The sequence below is a fragment of the Protomyctophum parallelum genome, assembly GCF_964188405.1.
Source record: "Protomyctophum parallelum genome assembly, chromosome: 18".
NCBI classification, from domain to species: domain Eukaryota; kingdom Metazoa; phylum Chordata; class Actinopteri; order Myctophiformes; family Myctophidae; genus Protomyctophum; species Protomyctophum parallelum.
In genome coordinates, this window is record NC_139716.1 from 32,523,523 (window position 1) to 32,543,259 (window position 19,737).

Genomic DNA, 19,737 nt, shown 5'->3' on the forward strand with positions numbered 1-19,737 from the left:
ATGTTTGGTTGGATGGGGTTTTACTTTAGGAACTGTTTTTAGGAGGGATGCACCGAATATTTGGCCACTGAAACTATTCGGCCGAATAGTGGCAATTTGGCAAAACATGCATATTCGGTAATCAGTTCGGTTGATTTTAGAGCCAAAACTGAACCGGCGTTAACCTACCGCTTTGTTGTGATGACGTGATCAAAACGCGGCGTCAAGCATGGCACACACATGTCTGTATGTACTGCAACAACAAAGGTACAGATATGACAGCAATGGTACAAAAACAGGTAATTTCTTAATTTTTTTTATATAGATATAATAGCAATCGATAAATCATATTTGGCTATTTGGTTTTCGGCCAACTGTTTCCTATATTCGGTATTTGGTTTCGGCCAAGAATTTGCCATTGGGTGCATCCCTAGTTTTCAGTTACAGTATGATTTAACCCATTTTGGGCAGGAACCCCTTTTGGTGTTTTGTAGCTATTGAAAAATAGCAGATCTACAAGCTCATAGCGCGGCACCGAGTGGCGCGCTACGAGCTTGTAGGTCTGCTATTTTTTTAAAGTCGAAGAACGACTGACATAGAAACAGCTTTTTCAGAAAACTGTCAGGATGTAGAAGACATTTTTAGAATCTGATCTCGGGTCAAAATGAGTTAAGTACATTTTGTTGCCAATACTAAAACAATACTATACGCCAGGGCCCTTTGTGTATCATTATGGTCACAATTTTGAGAGAAGCCAAGACAAATGAAACAGTCCTTTTCTGAGAACATCATGACTACGGTGGTGTGTGAGAGGGCCCTCGCTGCATCATGTCTACACCACGCTGTTGCTCTCTCATCACAACTCCCCTGCTGTTCTTTACTCACCCCCTCCCCGTCGTATTCCCTCCTTTTTCCCCCTTCTTTCCACCTCCCACACTCCCTCGTTCTAATTACCACCTCAGACTCCAATTAGAGGAAGCCCGCAATGGAGGAGGAGAGGGAGGGTGTGTTGAGCTGGGGTAAAGCGGGATATGGAATTGATCTACATTGAAGTCCATGCACTACCCCAAACAGTTAGCAAAACCTTTGTGTGTGTGTGTCCATTTCCTGCCATTAAGGCTCCCTACTCTGCTTTATAGCTACTCAGGCCACACACACACAGTTGTGAGGAATAAGAGAGATGAAGAAAGACTGAAAAATGAAAGAACAAGAAAAAAAAACTGAGGAGCGCCAGAGAGATGGAGAAAAGCCAGAAACCAAGAGACAGAAACCATGTTAAGAGCCATAGGCTGCAATGAAACAGAGACGGTGTGTATGTTTTTTAACGAATCGATGCATGTACAGTATATTCACTTAGTGCACGCACACGCACACACACACACACACACACACACACACACACACACACACACACACACACACACACACAGTGTCAGTCTACAACGGAAGACACCCAATCAATAAACACAAAGCACAAACAGCATGCAGGGCAGCCCCACTGTCAGTGTGTGTGTGTGTGTGTGTGTGTGTGTGTGTGTGTGTGTGTGTGTCAGAGAGAGAGAGAGAGAGAGACACAGAGAGAGAGAGAGAAAGAGATAGCATGGGTGCTTGCCAGCCAGAAGCTGCCAGAGGACACACACAATCACACACAGAAATGTTGAGAGGCAGTTTAGTGCTGCGGTGGTTTCATTTACTTTGGCTGCCAAAGCGAGAGCAGGCACAATACACAGAGCGGAAACAGATATGCGAGTTCATTATAGTACAGCACACACACACACACACACACACACACACACACACACACACACACACACACACACACACACACACACACACACACACACACGTCTAGTAAGAGTAATGTTTCACCTAACTAAAAAGGACAACCTGATAAGGTGTGTGTGTGTGTGTGTGTGTGTGTGTGTGTGTGTGTGTGTGTGTGTGTGTGTGTGTGTGTGTGTGTGTGTGTGTCGTGCATGCGTGCGTGTGTGTGCGTCCGATTGAAGTCGCAGGGCTGATTTTATGAACAGATGTGTTACCTTGATCTTAGCAGGAGCTGTAACAACCACCTGACACACCTACTTGTACCACCCTGTAGTGTGTGTGTGTGTGTGTGTGTGTGTGTGTGTGTGTGTGTGTGTGTGTGCACGCGCGTGCACATGCGTGTCCGCCCCTGTGAACTGGCCAGAACACAGAACTACAGCCATATACTTCAACTGGAATAACTGGTTTGACAAATGAAGCAAGTTACTGTCTGTAAGTGTGCACTGTGCATAATTATGTAGTATGTGTACAGTATGTGTCATGCATTTAAGGACCCATACAAGACAAAATTACATCTCTCTATTGTCAGAAAAGGGCACTGAAGTTGAGGAAAGTCATAAATATCAGTTGTGCCAACCTTGGTTAGAAATTAACATCATGATATAGCTTTATATCTTATTTTCTTGCACCTAGAAGTAATGCTAAACTAAGCTGACCAACAGGAAGTAATATGGTCTTTTTTACGTTGATTTTACACAGAAATTAGAATAGTCCTGACTTGACATAATGGCCTATATTATGACCAATTCTCTGCCATTAAGTGGCAACGCCCCCAGCTCCAAATTCATTGCATATCAGCATGAACCTGTCTTGCAAACAGTAAAATCCTGAGTGTTGAACTCTGAGATTGTAAAGATTTACCCATTTTAGCACCCTGATTGAGTTTAAAAAGAACCTGCATTACAAAAAAATAGCTAAATTAGCTGATCTACAAGCTCACAACGCTTCGCAGCACGACGTGTTGTGAGCCTGCAGATCAGCAATTTTTGCCTATGATGACAAGGTACCCAAAATAATGACTTGAGGTTAAAGTAGTTAACACTTTTAAATGCAGACATTAGAATTGCATGTATTCTCCAAATGCTCCAAGTCCTACCTGGTACTAGTGTATAGAAAACATAAAAAGAGTAGGGTTGTTCTACACTCTACAGTGTTCTATGGTTGTGAAAATAAAGTTGGTAGAAGGTGGTCTTTGGTACAAAAAAGGAGGGCAATCATCTATAATACAAAAGAAACCAATCCATCTTCATGAAGTTCAAAAGCTTTAATGAAACCGCTAGTTCATAACGGAACAGATTGACCTTCTTCAGGGCTGTTTGCCTTTGACACGTACCAGATTGTGTCGGTTCCATTATGAACTCGCCGTTTTATTCAAGCTTTTTAACTTCATAAAGAGTGCCTTGGGTTCTTTTCTTTTGTATAATTGGTTCCAGTATTATGTTTGGAGGTGAAACACCATGGTCAATATGGACCTTTGAGGCAGATAATGTGGGCGTTGTAAGCAGAGAGTTCGGAATTTACAAGCAATTTCTCCTGTATTCAAACTCAGCACATTGTTCACATTCACGTGCAAACTGATGCTGAAAGTTGCAGACTGGCAGGAATCTGAAGTCTGACTGCTTCCTAAAGTAATACCAGGGGTGTATCTGAGGGCAGATATATGCACTACTACAGTACAATTAACAATGACTAGACAGACGCGGTTACAACTAGACTATACTGTTACAATTACACCCTATATGGATCATTATAATTACATTATATTGGCTTAGATTAGATCTTGAAGCCTTGAACTGATCAACTGCCAGATGTAATTGTGGTTGGAGAAAGGTTGTGTGTCTGTGGGCGTGTGCGCACGCGTGTTTCCTTCCTTCCCTCCCTTCACCCTTTCCGTGCCTTAATGCTGACACAGGTCCTGCAAAGAAACAGAGGTACACATGTACCTCTGTTACATGTGTGTACCCACGAGCGCACGCACGCACGCACGCACACCATGTTACTGTACTCAGATTTAAAGGGTTCATTTGAGGATCTGGATGAGAACCAGACAGATATGCACGGACACACGCATGCACACACACGCACACACACACACACGCATGATCGAGCCAGACACTCAACGCAGAGCCAGATGTCAGACACTGTGGAAAACCTAGCATGATGCTGATGTTAGCACTGGGACCCAACCCATAGGAAATGCCTACACACACACACACACACACACACACAAACACATACAGACACAGACAGTACACACACACACACGTGCATACATACATTAAAAGACAGACAGATTGATTGACAGATGGTTCATGCCATTGATTGATGAGTCCTGCTGATTTCAATCAATTTGTGTAAATAGCCACCAACTCTCTTAGGGGCTTATCTCCACATGCCTGGGCAATCACAAGGTGTGTGTGTGTGTGTGTGTGTGTGTGTGTGTGTGTGTCAGACCTACTCACACATGCACACACACGATCTGACACGGACACATGAACTATGACCCCTCTTGCCCTTAGTCCGTCTGGGTGGTTTCATCAATTTCACGTCTCTCTCTCTCTCTCCTCGCCTTGTTGTGACTGACTTGAGATCAGGTTTTCATCTTCTAGGGAATCCATCTAGTGTCTTGTCTCTCTCTCTCTCTTTTGAAAATCTATAATCCATAAATTAAGTCCTGAATAAAGTAGTTCCTCCCCACTATACTTAAACCCTAATATACTTTGTCGTATGAGAAATAATGAGACTACTCCATCTACAAGCTCACAATGTGTTGCATTGTGAGCTTGTAAGTGTTGGGATGCCATGATTAATGTTGTGAATTTATCAATATGCAGTGTGTGTTTCCTTACTCCTTTTTCCTTTTATAGTGCATGATTATGACCTTGTCTTTAAGGTGTGTAGTTTCTACGGACGTGTACCAAAGAGACTGGTTTCCATCAAACCAGGTTAGCGTTCGAAACCAGAACAAAACCCCTCCTCTCCTGCTCTGCACCTCCTTCTCCTCACAGGTCGTTTTACTTAACCTTGGCACGGAGGGAACGTCAGATCAATATCAATTACCGTGAATGATGGCCATGCCACAGGGGGGTGAGTAATGCTGAACGCAGACCTGAAATGATCATCTCTCAACTCAAAACTCTTCTTTATAATACGACATGATGTCATGTAAACTATAAATGCGAGGACAATGAGTACAACTGGTATTGCATATGGTGGGGCATGCAGTCCTCAACTTGCCTCGTTCCCGACTTGCACATAGACTAGACCAGTCTAGTCTCCATGTAAAGAATCATGCTCAAGGTCAAGGATCGAAACTTTGATAATTAATGAAAGATTTATGCAAGTTCATGAATCATGACAGTGTGAGGGATCACTCGTTTTTAATATTTGGACTTCTACATTTACCGGTACTATAGACCTGTCAAAGAATAAATAGCCAATATAGCCAATATAAGTAACAGCATAGTACCCGGACGCACCAGCAGTCGTGCTTGGAGACTTAAACCAGTGTTATCTGGACACTGTGCTGCCGGGATTTGAACAATACGTCAAGGATGCGACAAGGAAAAATTATATTTTGGACAAGTGCTATGTAAACATTCCAAATGCATATGTAGCCAAGATTGGGCCACCGATAGAGACCTCTGACCACAATGTTGTGTGCATGACCCCAGTTTATAAATCCAAATTAAAAAGAGGGAAGCCAGAGAAGAAGGTAGTTAGGACATGGACAGATGACAACAAGGAACAACTTGCAGCATGCCTGGACTGGACTGATTGGGACACGTTCAGAGATGGTTCATTAGATGAAATCACCACAGTTACAAATTATTATATTAATTTTTGTGTACAGCTGGTTGTTCCTACAAAGGAGATAAAAATCTATCCAAACAACAAATCATATGTGACAAAAGATATAAAAAATGTAATAAATGAAAGGAAAACAGCTTTCATAAACAAAGATTTTGTGGTGCACTTAAATTGGCAGATAAAAAGTTAAAAACGAAAATGAGGCAGGCAAAATTGGCACATAGACAGCGTCTGAAGGATGCGTTTAATGCCAACGATCACAAAAAGGCATGGGATACTATGAAATCTATGACAGGAATGTCAACCCCAACTAAACCTATTGTGACCGAAAATGAACTTGTCTTTTCCAATGACCTAAACACCTTTTTCTCCAGATTTGAATCATTGGACAATTCCTCAAAGTGCACTGAAATACTCAAGGCTGTAACACCTGCCCCCTCAGACAGAATTACCATCACTGAAGAGGATGTAAGGAAAGTGTTTCAGTGTACTAACACAAGGAAAGCTAATGGGCCAGATGAATGCAGTGCTTTTCTCCTCAAACACTTTGCATCTGAGCTGGCTCCAGTGTGGCAACCAATATTCCAAACCTCTGTAGACACACACACAATTCCCCTGTCTTGGAAAACCTCACACATAAAACCACTACCCAAAATCCAATGTCCAAAAGAACATAAGGATTATAGACCCATAGCTCTCACTTCAGTGATTATGAAATCACTTGAAAGAATACTGTTACAACATCTTGTCAGTATAACCAAAGACAAATTCGACCCCAGTCAGTTTGCCTACAAAAAGGGTTGCGGTACAGAGGATGCGGTTGTCACACTGGTCCACTTAATTACAAAACACCTAGATAAGTCAAATAAGAATCATGCGAGAGTGCTATTCTTAGACATTTCTTCAGCTTTCAACACAATACAGTCTGATATACTAGTGTAAAAAATGGTACAGTTGGAACTGAATCCATACTTAATTCACAGGTATGCTTCTTTTCTTACTAACAGAGTACAGAGGGTGAAAGTGAACACAACCCTCTTATCAGCATTAACTACTAATGTTGGTGCTCCCCAGGGTTGTGTGAGCTCAGCTGTACTTTTCACCCTCTATACTGACAGCTGTCGTATTGAGGAATGCCTGTCTGAATGTCGCACTGACACACCAGACCAATACATTCTAAAATACTCAGATGACACAGTTTTGATTTCTCTCTTAGATAGTTCCAGTGATCCTGGACTGCACCAACACAGAGTAAATAAGGTGGTTGAATGGAGTGATAACAATGCTCTCATCATTAACACAAAAAAGACAGAAGAGATTGTTTTTGGTACACCACCAGAGATACACAGATCCCCCATTACTATTCATGGTGAACCGATCAACCAGGTATGTTCGTACAAATACCTAGGAGTAGTAATAGACCATCTTTTGTCATGGAAACAAACAAAGCAAAGAATCTACTTCCTTCGCCGCCTAAGATCCTTCGGTGCTAGTAGACGGATTCTTCTTTTGTTTTTCACTTCTGTTATTATGAGTGTTCTTCAGTACTGTAGTACCACCTGGTATGGATGTTTGTCTGCAGCCCTAAAGTCACAACTGCTGCAACAACTGAACATTTGTTCAAAGATTGTTGGACAACAACTTCAGAAACTTTATACATCCACATATGATAACAGCATCCTAAGGTTAGCAAGGAATATCACCTCTAATACTAAGCATGTGTTGTATGGAGAATATAGGTTGCTACCTTCAGGAAGGAGATATGGTGTACCAGCATACAATAAGGTCAGACTAAAGAGGTCCTTTGTCTACCAGTCGACCTTGAGGCTTAATCAGGAGATGTAGTAGCCACAGGATAATCTAAGCGGTGGATATTGCTCATGTCTTTATGTATGTAAATTGTCTTGTTCTTTGTGTTTTGTATATGTGTTTCTGCATACTTGGCTGCTGTGTCGCAAGACAAATTTCAGTGTGAACTGACAATAAAGTACTATATCATATCATATCATATCATATCATATCATAGGCAATGGAACAGAAAGTAGGCAAAAGCTATAATAATTATGGAAGAATGCAATAATAGAAGAATGGCAGTAATGTTACTTGGGAGTTGGGGTAGGAGGAGGAGAAGGAAGGCATCTTTATCAAATGCTGAGAAAAAAGTGGGTGAGAACAGAAGGTATACAGTATGAGAAGTAGGAGGGGTGGTCATCATTACATGTCTGATATCATGTATTCCCCTGACGCATCGCATTGTTCCCAACATGCACAGTCCAGAGTATTCAAGAAATCTGTCTGTCTTTCTGTCTGTCTGTGTTTTGCCCAATTACTGAGATGCCTTGATGCCACAATTCTAATGCAGCACTAGTGCTGATGTGAGAGAATAGCATATAAGTACTCTGATACTGCTGCTATTACAGTGAAATTGACCATACAATATAGTACACAATTATGGAATTGAAACCATGCCTATGCCATCCCAGGTGACATCAAAGGCACAGTCCACACAGACTTTCTAACACAGTGAAGAAATGGGGGTCTTGATTGGGTACTAAGATTGTACTTGTAACATCAAAGTAAACATGATAGAGTAGGCTATAGGCTACACTGCCTAAACGTTGAGAGGGACTGCTTTCCAATCGATTTGTACACACTACACATGCTGTCTCTTGACATGATGGGATTGATTGAGGGAGAGGAGAAAGTATGTGTGTGTGTGTGTGTGTGTGTGTGTGTGTGTGGGGGGGGGGGGTTGGGGGGGGGGTTGGGGGGGGATTTAAATGAGTTCCTGATAGATGCTCGGCCTCCACACCGTAGATTTTATCATTTGTTCATACAGTACGTCCCATGTGAGGAATGCTCTAAGTTTTAAACAATGAATTATACTCACATCCCAGATGCAAGCAAGCACACGCACCCACGCACACACACTTTAATTTCCCAAAGACAACATCGCCTTCGATTAAAGGAGCATGTTTATTTCATGACATGGCACATTTTGTGTCATTTTTATGAATGAGGGTGGGAGAGCGAGGCGGGTACACAGGAAGGGAGGAATGCATGGAGGAGGAAGAGTGGAATAGATGGATGGATGTTTAGATGGATGTATGGAGGAGGAGAGGGAGGGAGCGGAATTCCGACAGACGGATAGATAGCCTACGATATCGGCCCACGCGATCCCTGACCTCAGGGTGTGTAAACTATTAATTAAAATAATCCCACAGACAGGGACACGAAGAGACCATGAGAGAGAGACAAAGAGAGTCAGTAAGGGTACTCTCACACTTGCCCCTTTTTATGAAGAGAAAATGCTGTCTAGAGCATCTTTTCTGCTGGGGGGGATTGGGCTTGTATTGTGTAATTTCAAACAGACAAAAACGACATTTAATGGAAATCAACTGTGTGAGTTTCTTCTGCCCGGGTGTCACTTCTCTCCTCATGTTGGGCATGGCTGCTGTCTGGAATGTTGAATCGGCCATACATTAACAGGTCTACCTTTAACCCATTTAATCTGGGAAAGCATCTGTGGACCGTGTCATTTTAGATTTTAGCCATGTTTTATACTTTGGATATTCAACATTTCTGGGGGCCCTGGCTGGCACTAAATATTTCGAGATGGGGCTCCGCAGCCAAATCCATATCATTGTGGAGGTCGTTGACATGAAACGCTCACTGATACAGAAACATACATTTTTCAGGGAACTGTTGAATATCTATAAGACATTTTACTTTATAGGTAAATACAACTCCACAATGAATATAGCGAATATGATGCAATTATAATGGGTAATAATAGGTATAATATATTGTTCTTGTTAGGCAGTTGGATGTGGGTTCCTCCAGGGTGTAGAGAGATCATGAACAGCTGACAGAAAGCAGTTGACATCATAAGCGCTGCTTTAAATATTCTCAACTTTTAAAAGCACAATGCTCTCCCCAGAAAAAGTGCTCTGACCAGACAACTGCTATGCTGTGTAACCTTTTGGTAATTTCTCGTAAAAGGAAAGGATAATGGAAAGAACGAGAGAGAGATCCAGGGTTAAGGACATAACATATGATTAGAGAAAGAGGACGGAATGAGACATGATTCAAAATCATATACGAAAAGGTCACAGGAATGCAGTAGTACGCTGCTTACGTAGACTGTGTGTGTGTGTGTGTGTGTGTGTGTGTTCTGACACAGCAGATGACCTTTACTCTGACATGGTCGAGTCATGGACACGATGTGTGGGCTAACCATTCATATTAAACAGAGGTGTGTGTGTGTGTGTGCATGTGCGTGCGTACGTGTGTTGAACAGCACAAAGACAATGCCGGGACTTCATAGGGTGAATGTTATGAATCACAGTGTACATGAGAGCCTCTTTGTACCGCTGTGTGTGTGTGTGTGTGTGTGTGTGTGTGTGTGTGTGTGTGTGTGTGTGTGGTGAGAAAGCGTTCCTTTCTGTAGGTGGGGAGTTCTTCTGACGTGGTCTGTCTCTCTTGAAAGAATGTCATCCCCTCGTCTCCTCTTTTACTACAGAATAACATAATGTACTCGTTCCCACACTCTCCATTCCTCATGACATCTCTCTGTCTTTCTTCAATTCTCTCTCCATCTCCACACACACACACACACACACACACACACACACACACACACACACACACACACACACACACACACACACACACACACACACACACACACACACACACACACACACACACACACACACACACACACACACAGCGGAAGAGAGAGAGAGGAATACCAAGAAACTGACTGGAAGTCAGTTCTTTGAACGGGTTACCCAACAAAACCACAGGTCTCATAAGAGGATCATGCATTTATGAGATTAAAGTAAACTGCAACTAAATTATAAGACAAGAACACAGCGTCACATTGATGCCCAGGTTGGAAATGCTGCAGCCTTCCCACACTAAAGGGCTGGGGGGGGGGGGTTATATCACCACTGCCAGCAGCTAAGAGACGCTAACAGCATCTCTGATGCCTCTCTCTGTGTTCCCCAGATGCCCATATCAACTCCGGTTTACAAGACAACAGGAGGAGGACGGAGAGACAGAGAGTACTGAAGGACATGGAAAGATTATGAGTACACTGAAGTGGAGAAGGGGGAATGTCTCAAGAGAGACAGCAAATCTGAGCTTGTGTCTTTGCATGGCCACTTACTAGTCCCCAGGGTGTCAGGCAACAATGCATGCTGAACCCATACGATATTGTAGTTCCAATCTTAACCCCCGTGTGTACGGTAGTTCCTGGCACAGCCACGGTCAGATGGTTTACACTGAACCTACCACCTCATCCCTGGACATTCATATGGAAAGTAAACACTGTCTGTAGCCACACAGAAAAGACAAGAAAACAAAAGCCATGTGACTATTGTATTGGAACACAGGCTTTGCAGTTCCGGCAGACAGTTTCCATCTACCACAGCCTGTGTGTGTCCACGCTAGAATTGTTCTGAGCTAAACCATCTCGACCTCAAATGAAAAGGACTTTAGTAATTCATAATTGGCACTGGTGCTAAAGTTTTGTGTGTCCGGTCAGGCTTGGTCAGCCTCTGTAAAACAGTGACTTACGCTAGAACAGTCACTTGAAAACCCCCGCACGCACATAGTTTACAGTTGGCTGAGTGCAACGCTGCAAAACACAGTAGTGGGGAATGGTGAAATCACTGGAGTCTAAGACAGACGAATGTATGTGTACAGTAACTGATAAACACTGACTAGAAACTTGGAAAGTAAACGTAGAAATAAGTTCTGGAAAGTCGGCAGAGAGAGATCGAGCGGGCGAGAGAGAAAGATAACCGTTTACCAGTCCTATATACCTGCATACTTCCCAGCTGACCAACCTCGTTGTTTCACATGTCCCCATTGTGTCCGACCCCCTAATCAGTTTCATGTGAGGGGCATTAGAAAAGGCTTGTGACCTGCAGAAACCGACAGGTCAGAGCTCACATACTGTGGTCACACACAGCGGTTCTATATGTACTTTTAAGGTCATTTGTTTCCAATTTAGTTTTCTTTGGTTTATTAAGGGCCAATTGCATAAGAACAGGGTGTACAGAACGTTCAGACAAGCACACACCCACAAAACAGATCTAGCCTTTTCCTCTCTCCCTCTGAGTGTAAAAATGGACCCCTCAGAGATTAATCAACGCTAAGGATTTTACTGTGCGCTAATCTCAAGGCCTCCCTCTCCACCCTGATAACAAGACACTTTCCTACAAGAAAAACAAAGGCACACAAAATGTAAACACGTACATGGCTGTTCAGAGCACCAATCTGTGTTATGGACACTCCTTTGTTATGGACACTCCTTTAAAACAAGATGATCCTATTGGAACAGCAAACAACCCATCATAACACGCCTTTAAAACAAGATGAATCTCTCACGACAGTAACAACCTCATTTTATGACACACCTTTAAAATGTCATATCTATATGAGGACACAAACAAACACATCATAACACAAATTTAACACATCATATTTCATACTACCAGTAATACTGCTGGGCGAGCACTGGCGCTTTGGCATGGGGGTCAGATCAACATGGAATGAATTCGGCCATATAATAAGGAGCATGTCTTGAGTGTACAGGGTTTGATGAGGTCAGATCAACATAATGGAATGTCAGAACAGGTCAGCTCCATACAGTATATGGAGATCTAAGGGTGGTAGCGGGGATATTCTCTTGAGTGTACAGGGTTTGATGAGGGCCCAGGTAGGGCCAGCCGCCAGGCCTATTTTGCGCGGGCTGCCGGGCGCGGCTGCACTAATAACTTTGTGGCAGGCCTATCTAGAGTTTGAAATGTGAATGGACAGGTCAAAAGGGAGACATCAAAGAAGAAGGATGGATGGGGAAGGATCAACATATGGAATGTCAGAACAGGTTCTGAAATATATCCATATATGGAGATCTAAAGGTATGAGGTTTGAGGTCAGATGTAGAGTTGCTGGCCAATACTGATGACATCAGGGATCTCCATATATGGGCTTAACTGTGACAGCAAGTCACAGATTTACTATATGACATCAGGGTCTCCACATCTCCACAATCCTTGATGATGTCACATGATGTCACAAGACCTGGGGACGATATGATGCCCGACACACTAACTGATAATGCTTAATTCCATAGTAAACTGCGACTTTCGGTTGCAATAAACAAACCACAAATAAACATAGCTTTAAATCAGAGCAGAAACAAGCCCATTGTGGAATACTTTCTGAGGCAATGCAGGTGTAAAATGTGTACCGCTGTGTGTGGTACACACACTTCATAGTGTACTGTGTACTGTCGCAGTAAACAATGTATGATTGGAAGAAAATACAATTTGTTTTGATTTTTTTTTTATCGTAAAAGTAATTGTTATGATCTTATCTAGTAGTTCTAAGATGGTATACAGATGATATACATAAATGTCAATGCAGAGGTGAAGTGTGTGCATAAATCAATCGGTTTGGTGTGCATGCCGTTCTCAACTTGTAATATACGTGTACTTTGTCAACAGTATTTTGACAGTTCACAAAGCCTTTTCCATTGTGTTGCAATGCAACGGGATTGCAGTGCAGTGCACCTGATGTAAATGTTGGTCACTAGTACTAACCTTGGCAATTATGGATAATCACCTGACCAGTTGCTCAAAAAACCAAACAGAAGCCTCTTACACAAGAGGATTCTTCTGTTCACTAATCGTAACATACGCACATTTGCATACTGACATACTACGCGCAGAGGGACACACCCTTCTAAAACCTCACCCGATAACACAATGGAATGTTGTTGTCTCTCTTTATGACCAATCCTACATTCTAATTCTAATTCTGAATCTCTGACGAGGACAGTTAGCCACCTCTGTCTTCTCTGTCAATACGTCTCTCTTCTTTCCCTTCTTCCAAAGGCCAGTGCTTTTTGGCATTTGTCGTGGGACTGGTTTGCCACAGTTGCACAATGACAACACACAGGCGCCAGCTCGCACACACACACACACACACGCACACACACACAGCAGTCGTTCATCAACTGCGAGTCCGAATGACAGTGCAAGCGGAGAGCGGCAATAGGACACAGTTAGAATGCACAAGCTTGTTCAGGTCGTAACTGTAGGAGGCCTGTTAATGAGTACACGTAGTTAAGCAGAAGTAATTTCAATTATTTCAACCCCATCTGACTGTAGCCCACAGCAGGCTGCTGGTGAATGGAAGCTCCTAATCCAGACAACAGTCTTGTCAAAACTCGACTATTGTAACTCCCTCCTTACTGCCCTACCAGCATGTGCACGTAAGCCTCTCCAGCTGATCCAAAATGCCGCAGCTCGCTTGGTCTTCAACCAGCCAAAAATGTCTCCCCCCTGCTCCGCTCCCTCCACTGGCTCCCGGTCGCTGCCCGCACAGAATACAAAACTCTGATGCTGGCATTCAAAGCAACCAAAGGTATGGCTCCCCCATATCTTGCAAGTATGATCGAACCGGCCCAGGCCGTAGCGTAACGGTCTGGGCACCGGACTGGTAATCCAGTCGCAGTGTGCCGCGGGTTCGACTCCCGGACCCGACACGGCCTTTACTGCATGTCATCCCCCCATCTCTCTCCCGTTTCCTGTCAGCCTACTGTCTGTCCCTTCAAAAATCAATAAAAGGCGTAAGCCGCAAAAAAATATCTTAAAAAAAAAAAAAAGTATGATCGAACCCTACAAACCCTCCCGCGCACTCAGATCAGCCAACGCAGGGAAGCTGGAAGTACCCTCACTAAAAACGCCGGGACAACGCTCCACACGTCCCAAACTCTTCTCCCTTCTGGCTCCAAAACTGTGGAATGCACTTCCCATTGCAGTCAGAACTGCAGCATCACTCCCAATCTTCCGCCGTAGTCTGAAAACCCACCTTTTTAGACTCCATCATGGCCCATAGCACTTACCCCACCCCCTTAGATAGCATTTCTGTAGACTTAGATAGCATTTGATACAGACTTATAGCATGTTATGTAGACAGCACTATAATTGCATTGTATGTAGTCATAGCACGTCATAGTACATAATAGCATAGTAGTATAGATGTATAGTTTATATGTATAGCTTCATTATATAGATATTCCACTGTTACTTTCTTAGCTTAAGCATGTTTCTTGATAAATGTTTTTATGTGATGTATTCCCATGCTTTTTTTGTTCTTGCTTAATGTAAATCGCTCTGGATTAAGAGCGTCTGCTAAATGCCTAAATTGTAAATTGTAAATTGTAATGGACACACACACTGTGACACAACCTCTCCAACTCCAACGTTCCTCTCCTCAGGGACTAGAGGGTAAACGACGGCCTGTGAGGCTCTCCCTTAAGGCATCTGCATGCTTGTTGTGATACGTCTCCTCTCATTTCACATTTTGCATTTCAACCGTTTCCAGAAAACAGGAAGGCATCAGTGTCCATGTCGCTGACCCCACCGCCGGGCACAAGCACAAAGACACAGCTTGTTGTTTAGAGAACTGCTCCACTTCCACCCGAGCTCTGTCGCTCTTGTCTCTCTCTCTGCTTCTAACTCGAAGTACACACAAAAAACAGGCTCTTGGCCGCCGGCGAGTCCAGCAGCCGTGTGACAGGACTTCATTAAAGATCATACACGTGATAATATGCGCCCACGACTTTCCAGGAAAACTACACTGCAACAAATGCTCAGTAACTCTGAGTGTAGGCTGAATAAGGTTCAGGGGGTTTACACTCAGAGTACAATTTACTGTCCCTCGGACGTACTGTACTGCACTCCCAATAAATCGCCTCCTCCTCTGGTGACATCTTCTCTCGTCCGAACGAAGTACACAGCAAAATGCTCAGTGTTCATTTAACTCGGGGGAGCTGTACAGTGGGACCAGATTCAGTTCCATAAATTGTACACTCTCTGAGAGTTGGAGGAGCCCTGTTGAGCCGTTCCCAGTCGTGCACTTGTTGTCGTTCAGGAAAACAATGCTGGCACCTGCTTGCCTCGCCAACATCATCATTTATCAAGTCACACAGTACAAAGGAGACGTTTGGCGCAGAGCCCAAAGTGTGTAAAACAGCACTGCAAACTGGGACACCACACCAGTCACACCAGTGTTCAGCTTCGTGTAGCCTACTTCTTGTATAGGCAGAGGGTGACATTAAGAGTTTATGCTGGTGTGTGTTGATGTAAAAACAACAGTGGGAGCTGCCTAAAAAGAAGGGGGGAAAAACTTAACTACTAATGCAAAATACGATGAATTGAGTACATGAGGACCCTAATGGAAACAAGCCGAATGGCTTTCTTGGATTCATCCTTTTAGCAGACCTGTATTACCAGTGCTTGTCCATGCAAACTGTTAATAAAGTATTAATTCAATAAATCAATCAAATATTTTCGTCATCATCATCAACAAGTGAATTACCAAATCACCTTTGTGATGATTATGTGTTGTTGTGGGTATTTCTGTACAGTATGTTTGCCCTACCTCCGAGTCCTAGTCCATTCAAGGCTGCTGTCCAGCAGGTTCCGGACAGCAAACACCACACCACCGACACCAAGCTGTACATCACGCCGCCTGGGGTCGTCATATGTTCGGCTCCGGGAGGACGCAGGACAGCCTCGGTCCTCCACGGACCGAGATCTCTGGATGAATGTACAAGTCCACCACCGGGGGTCTGTTGGTCTCAGCTGTGAGGCATTGGCATTGTGATCCGTTCCGTGCACACACACAGGTTGAATGTCCTGGATTTCTGTCTCTACTTGGATGCACGGGCAAGGTGCGGGCAATTTACCGGTAACAAATACCGGTAAGTTAGTTTGGAGATTCCAACCCAAAGCAACAAATGTTACTCCAAAACCAAAAACGTATTTTAGTGATCTAAAAGCACTGAGCGCGGCATGTCAACAAACGGATATGAATGTGCGCTCCGTGCAAAATCGTGCGCAGGTCCCATTTCTCCACTAGAAATTACAGAGAGCAATTATATAAAAAGGAGATAAATCTAAAAGCTGCTATTTGCACTTAATAAACTGCATTTAAAGTAGCTCAAAGTCGTTAGGTTGTGACGTTTATTCACAACAGAATAAGGTCTTGCGCGTGAAACTAAATTACTAAGCTGTTTCAGGCTCGCTGGTTTGTACCCGACCCGTGCCGTGTCGCTCGCGCTGTCCCGCTGCTCAGTTCCAAATCCAAAATGAGGAAAAAAACAAAACTGAGCACTCTCTCTGTCCCCAACGAGGAAATTGGAAATGGCCCAAGTCTGTCATCATTGCATGTTGAGGGTGAAATTAAAGTCCTCCCGTCGGACGAGCCGTGGCTGGAGGGAGCGCGCGGCGGCGGTGACACGAGCGCTGGAACACAACACACACACACACACACACACATTGAACTGCTGCTCGCGGATGTAGCTGGTGGAGCTCGAGCGCCAGTCAGTCCGTCTCGCGCTCCTGCCCCGCCCAGCCGGAAAGGGGCGGACACACAACACAGACAGGTAAGTGATGATGTCTCGTCACTACTACAGTAGAGTAGTACACTACACAGTCACAGGTGCACTGTGTCATATTACATAGTGATGATTAACTGATTACAGCAGAAAGGCTTCTCTCTCCAGATGGTCCTGGATGGGTCACAGCAGAAAGGATTCTCTCTCCAGATGTTCCTGGATGGGTCACAGCAGAAAGGCTTCTCTCTCCAGATGGTCCTGGATGGGTCACAGCAGAAAGGATTCTCTCTCCCAAATTATTGTAAAGTATGCTATTAGCTTACATTGTTATACATTATTCATCGACAAGGGCATCGTCGTTAGTTTATATTAGTATAACTATCTTTTTCCATAACAAAGCATTGCTTTTCAAATTTTAAAATAAATAAAATTAAACAAAAATCACTGGGCAGCCAAAGAGTAGCCAATCCATTTTCAAGAAACAATGACCTCTCTCGCCATCGGGTCGTGGTGATGTCATAAGGGGGCGGGGCTAAGGGCAAAGATGATTAAAGTGTATAGGAGAGCGGCTGCTCTGCTGTCATAATCCATGGACTCTGGTGGTCCATCTTATCTTCGAGGCAACATGAACAGTGAACACACACACATGCACCTGACTTGGTCTAAGCCTCTCTCTCCCTCTCTGCATCTCAGGCTTGAGTGCGACTGACGGGCCGATTTCACGGGGCGGGGGAGCAGACATGCACCCCGGCGGTCGGACAAAAGGGAGGGGTCATAGAGGGCCCGCATTAAAGGATTGGGGAGAGGAGGAGCGGGAGGGGAGGGGAGGGGTCAAAGGTGGCCGGAGCAGGGATGATAAAGGAAAACCAAACACGGTCAAGGAGAGATCGGCGCCGTCTCTAATCGAGCACCATTAAGCTCACGCTGCGCACGCCTCACCTCTGCATATCATGTCACAATGGATGTCTATATTCAATTCGATTCATATTCATGGCTGCTCCGGTGGCCTTTGGAGGTGACCTTCCTACACAAATTGAAAGAAAACCCTAAACCCCCTGCTTCACCACCCCCGGCCTGTGGACATTTAGCCTATTAATCATGTGTCACTGCACATGTTCACGTAGGTGACTTTCTGCAGCTGCTTGAAAGCAAAGTGTGTGAAGTGCTTCGTGTGAAGACAGAAGACGAGGTTCCATTCAGCATGTGAGGTTCTGTAGTCTCTACAGTGCATGGGCTTGCTTCTACCGACAGGAAATAAAAGTGTACGGCTATAGATAAGAGGTTCTGACAAAACGTATTGCCTGATAATATTCACATTCTGTGTACTCATCATGACACAAATAACAGTTTTGTTAATCACACAAAAATAACACCTCTGGTGTGTAAGGAAGGACCTTAAAGGGCCACTTCACCCTTTTCCAACCAAATCTTATTTTAATGATGTTTAGGACACAATAAACACTTTCCTGGGGGTTTTATGTGTGCAATATGTGTTTTTAGATATTTTAGTCATGGCGCCATTGTTCATGACCAAAATTTGTCATGAAAATGTGGTCTCACTTCCTTCCTGGACTACAAGGCACACAGTATGAAAATGTTTGAACATTTCTGAAAGATTTCTGAAAAAGAAAAAAAAGTTGTAATTGTTTTGTAGATGCACGTATAGTGCACGTATTTCTATGGCATAAACCTATGCCTAAGTGCCCTCTGTTGCACCGGTGAAGCAAGTGGTGAGAATTCCACTGCAGAAAGTGGGCATCTTTACAGTTCTTGAATCAATGCATATACCAGCAATGTTATACAGTGCATTAAAATACAAAGAAAAGGTGAAAGTACAGTACATGAGTGGCAATGAATGGCAACATCAACCAGTTTGAATTTCATGGCAGCTTTTTGAAGATGTAAAATATCAGATAAACGACTGAGAGACAGACAAATTGAATGTGTCTACACTAAACCCTCTGCATACATTGGGCGAACTAGCACCACTCATTTACATAAATTGGAAGTAGAGATTGGCATAAATTAGCCTGTGGCAACGACCAGAGTGGAGCATGGCCTTAAAGGGATTGTCACGGCTGCTTATCTGTCCCCCCACATTAATATTCACTACTTGATGTAAGGAAGCTGCTAGCCATGGTTCATGACTCTCGTATTCATACGAGAGTCATGAAGAAACTTCACCCTGTTTTTTGCGCTCGCTGCATTTACAAGATTTCCGTATATATAAACATTCAGATTTCAAATATAAAGTACTCACAATTTGTCCCACGGGTGTTAGTTAGTAGCAGCTCCAGCGATTAGAATTTCTGCATCCCGCGTTGTTTAATAAAAAGCATTTTTCCATTTTTCCATATTTTTCCATTGGCTTTCAACTATGCGCCCCTATCAGTCGGGAGGAGGGTGGCACTCGGTGTGTTCGATATAGGTACGCTGACCGCCCTGCCAATACAGACTAATAGGCGAGTGCGCTCCCGGTGTGCAACTGTGGATTTCCCAAACGAACCCCGTTTGAAAAAAGTAGCCGGGGAGCTCGGACAAAAATGCTTTTTATTAAACAACGCGGGACGCAGCAATTCTAATTGCTGGCGCTGCTACTAACTAACACCCGTGGGACACTTTGTGAGTACTTTATATTTGAAATCTGAATGTTTATATATACGGAAATCTTGTAAATGCAGCGAGCGCAAAAAACAGGGCAA

At 43.7% G+C, this 19,737-nt stretch overlaps 1 protein-coding gene across 1 annotated transcript in view; it reads right to left on the reverse strand.

Annotated features, from left to right (window-relative positions):
• sema4f (sema domain, immunoglobulin domain (Ig), transmembrane domain (TM) and short cytoplasmic domain, (semaphorin) 4F) overlaps positions 1–16,949 on the reverse strand; it is an 80,643-nt gene extending 63,694 nt beyond the window's left edge. Inside the window, 1 exon segment of the mRNA XM_083789231.1 lies at positions 16,078–16,949. Coding sequence (XP_083645357.1) covers positions 16,078–16,180 — 103 coding nt within the window. The 5' untranslated portion in view covers positions 16,181–16,949.
• Between the last annotated feature and the right edge of the window lie 2,788 nt (positions 16,950–19,737).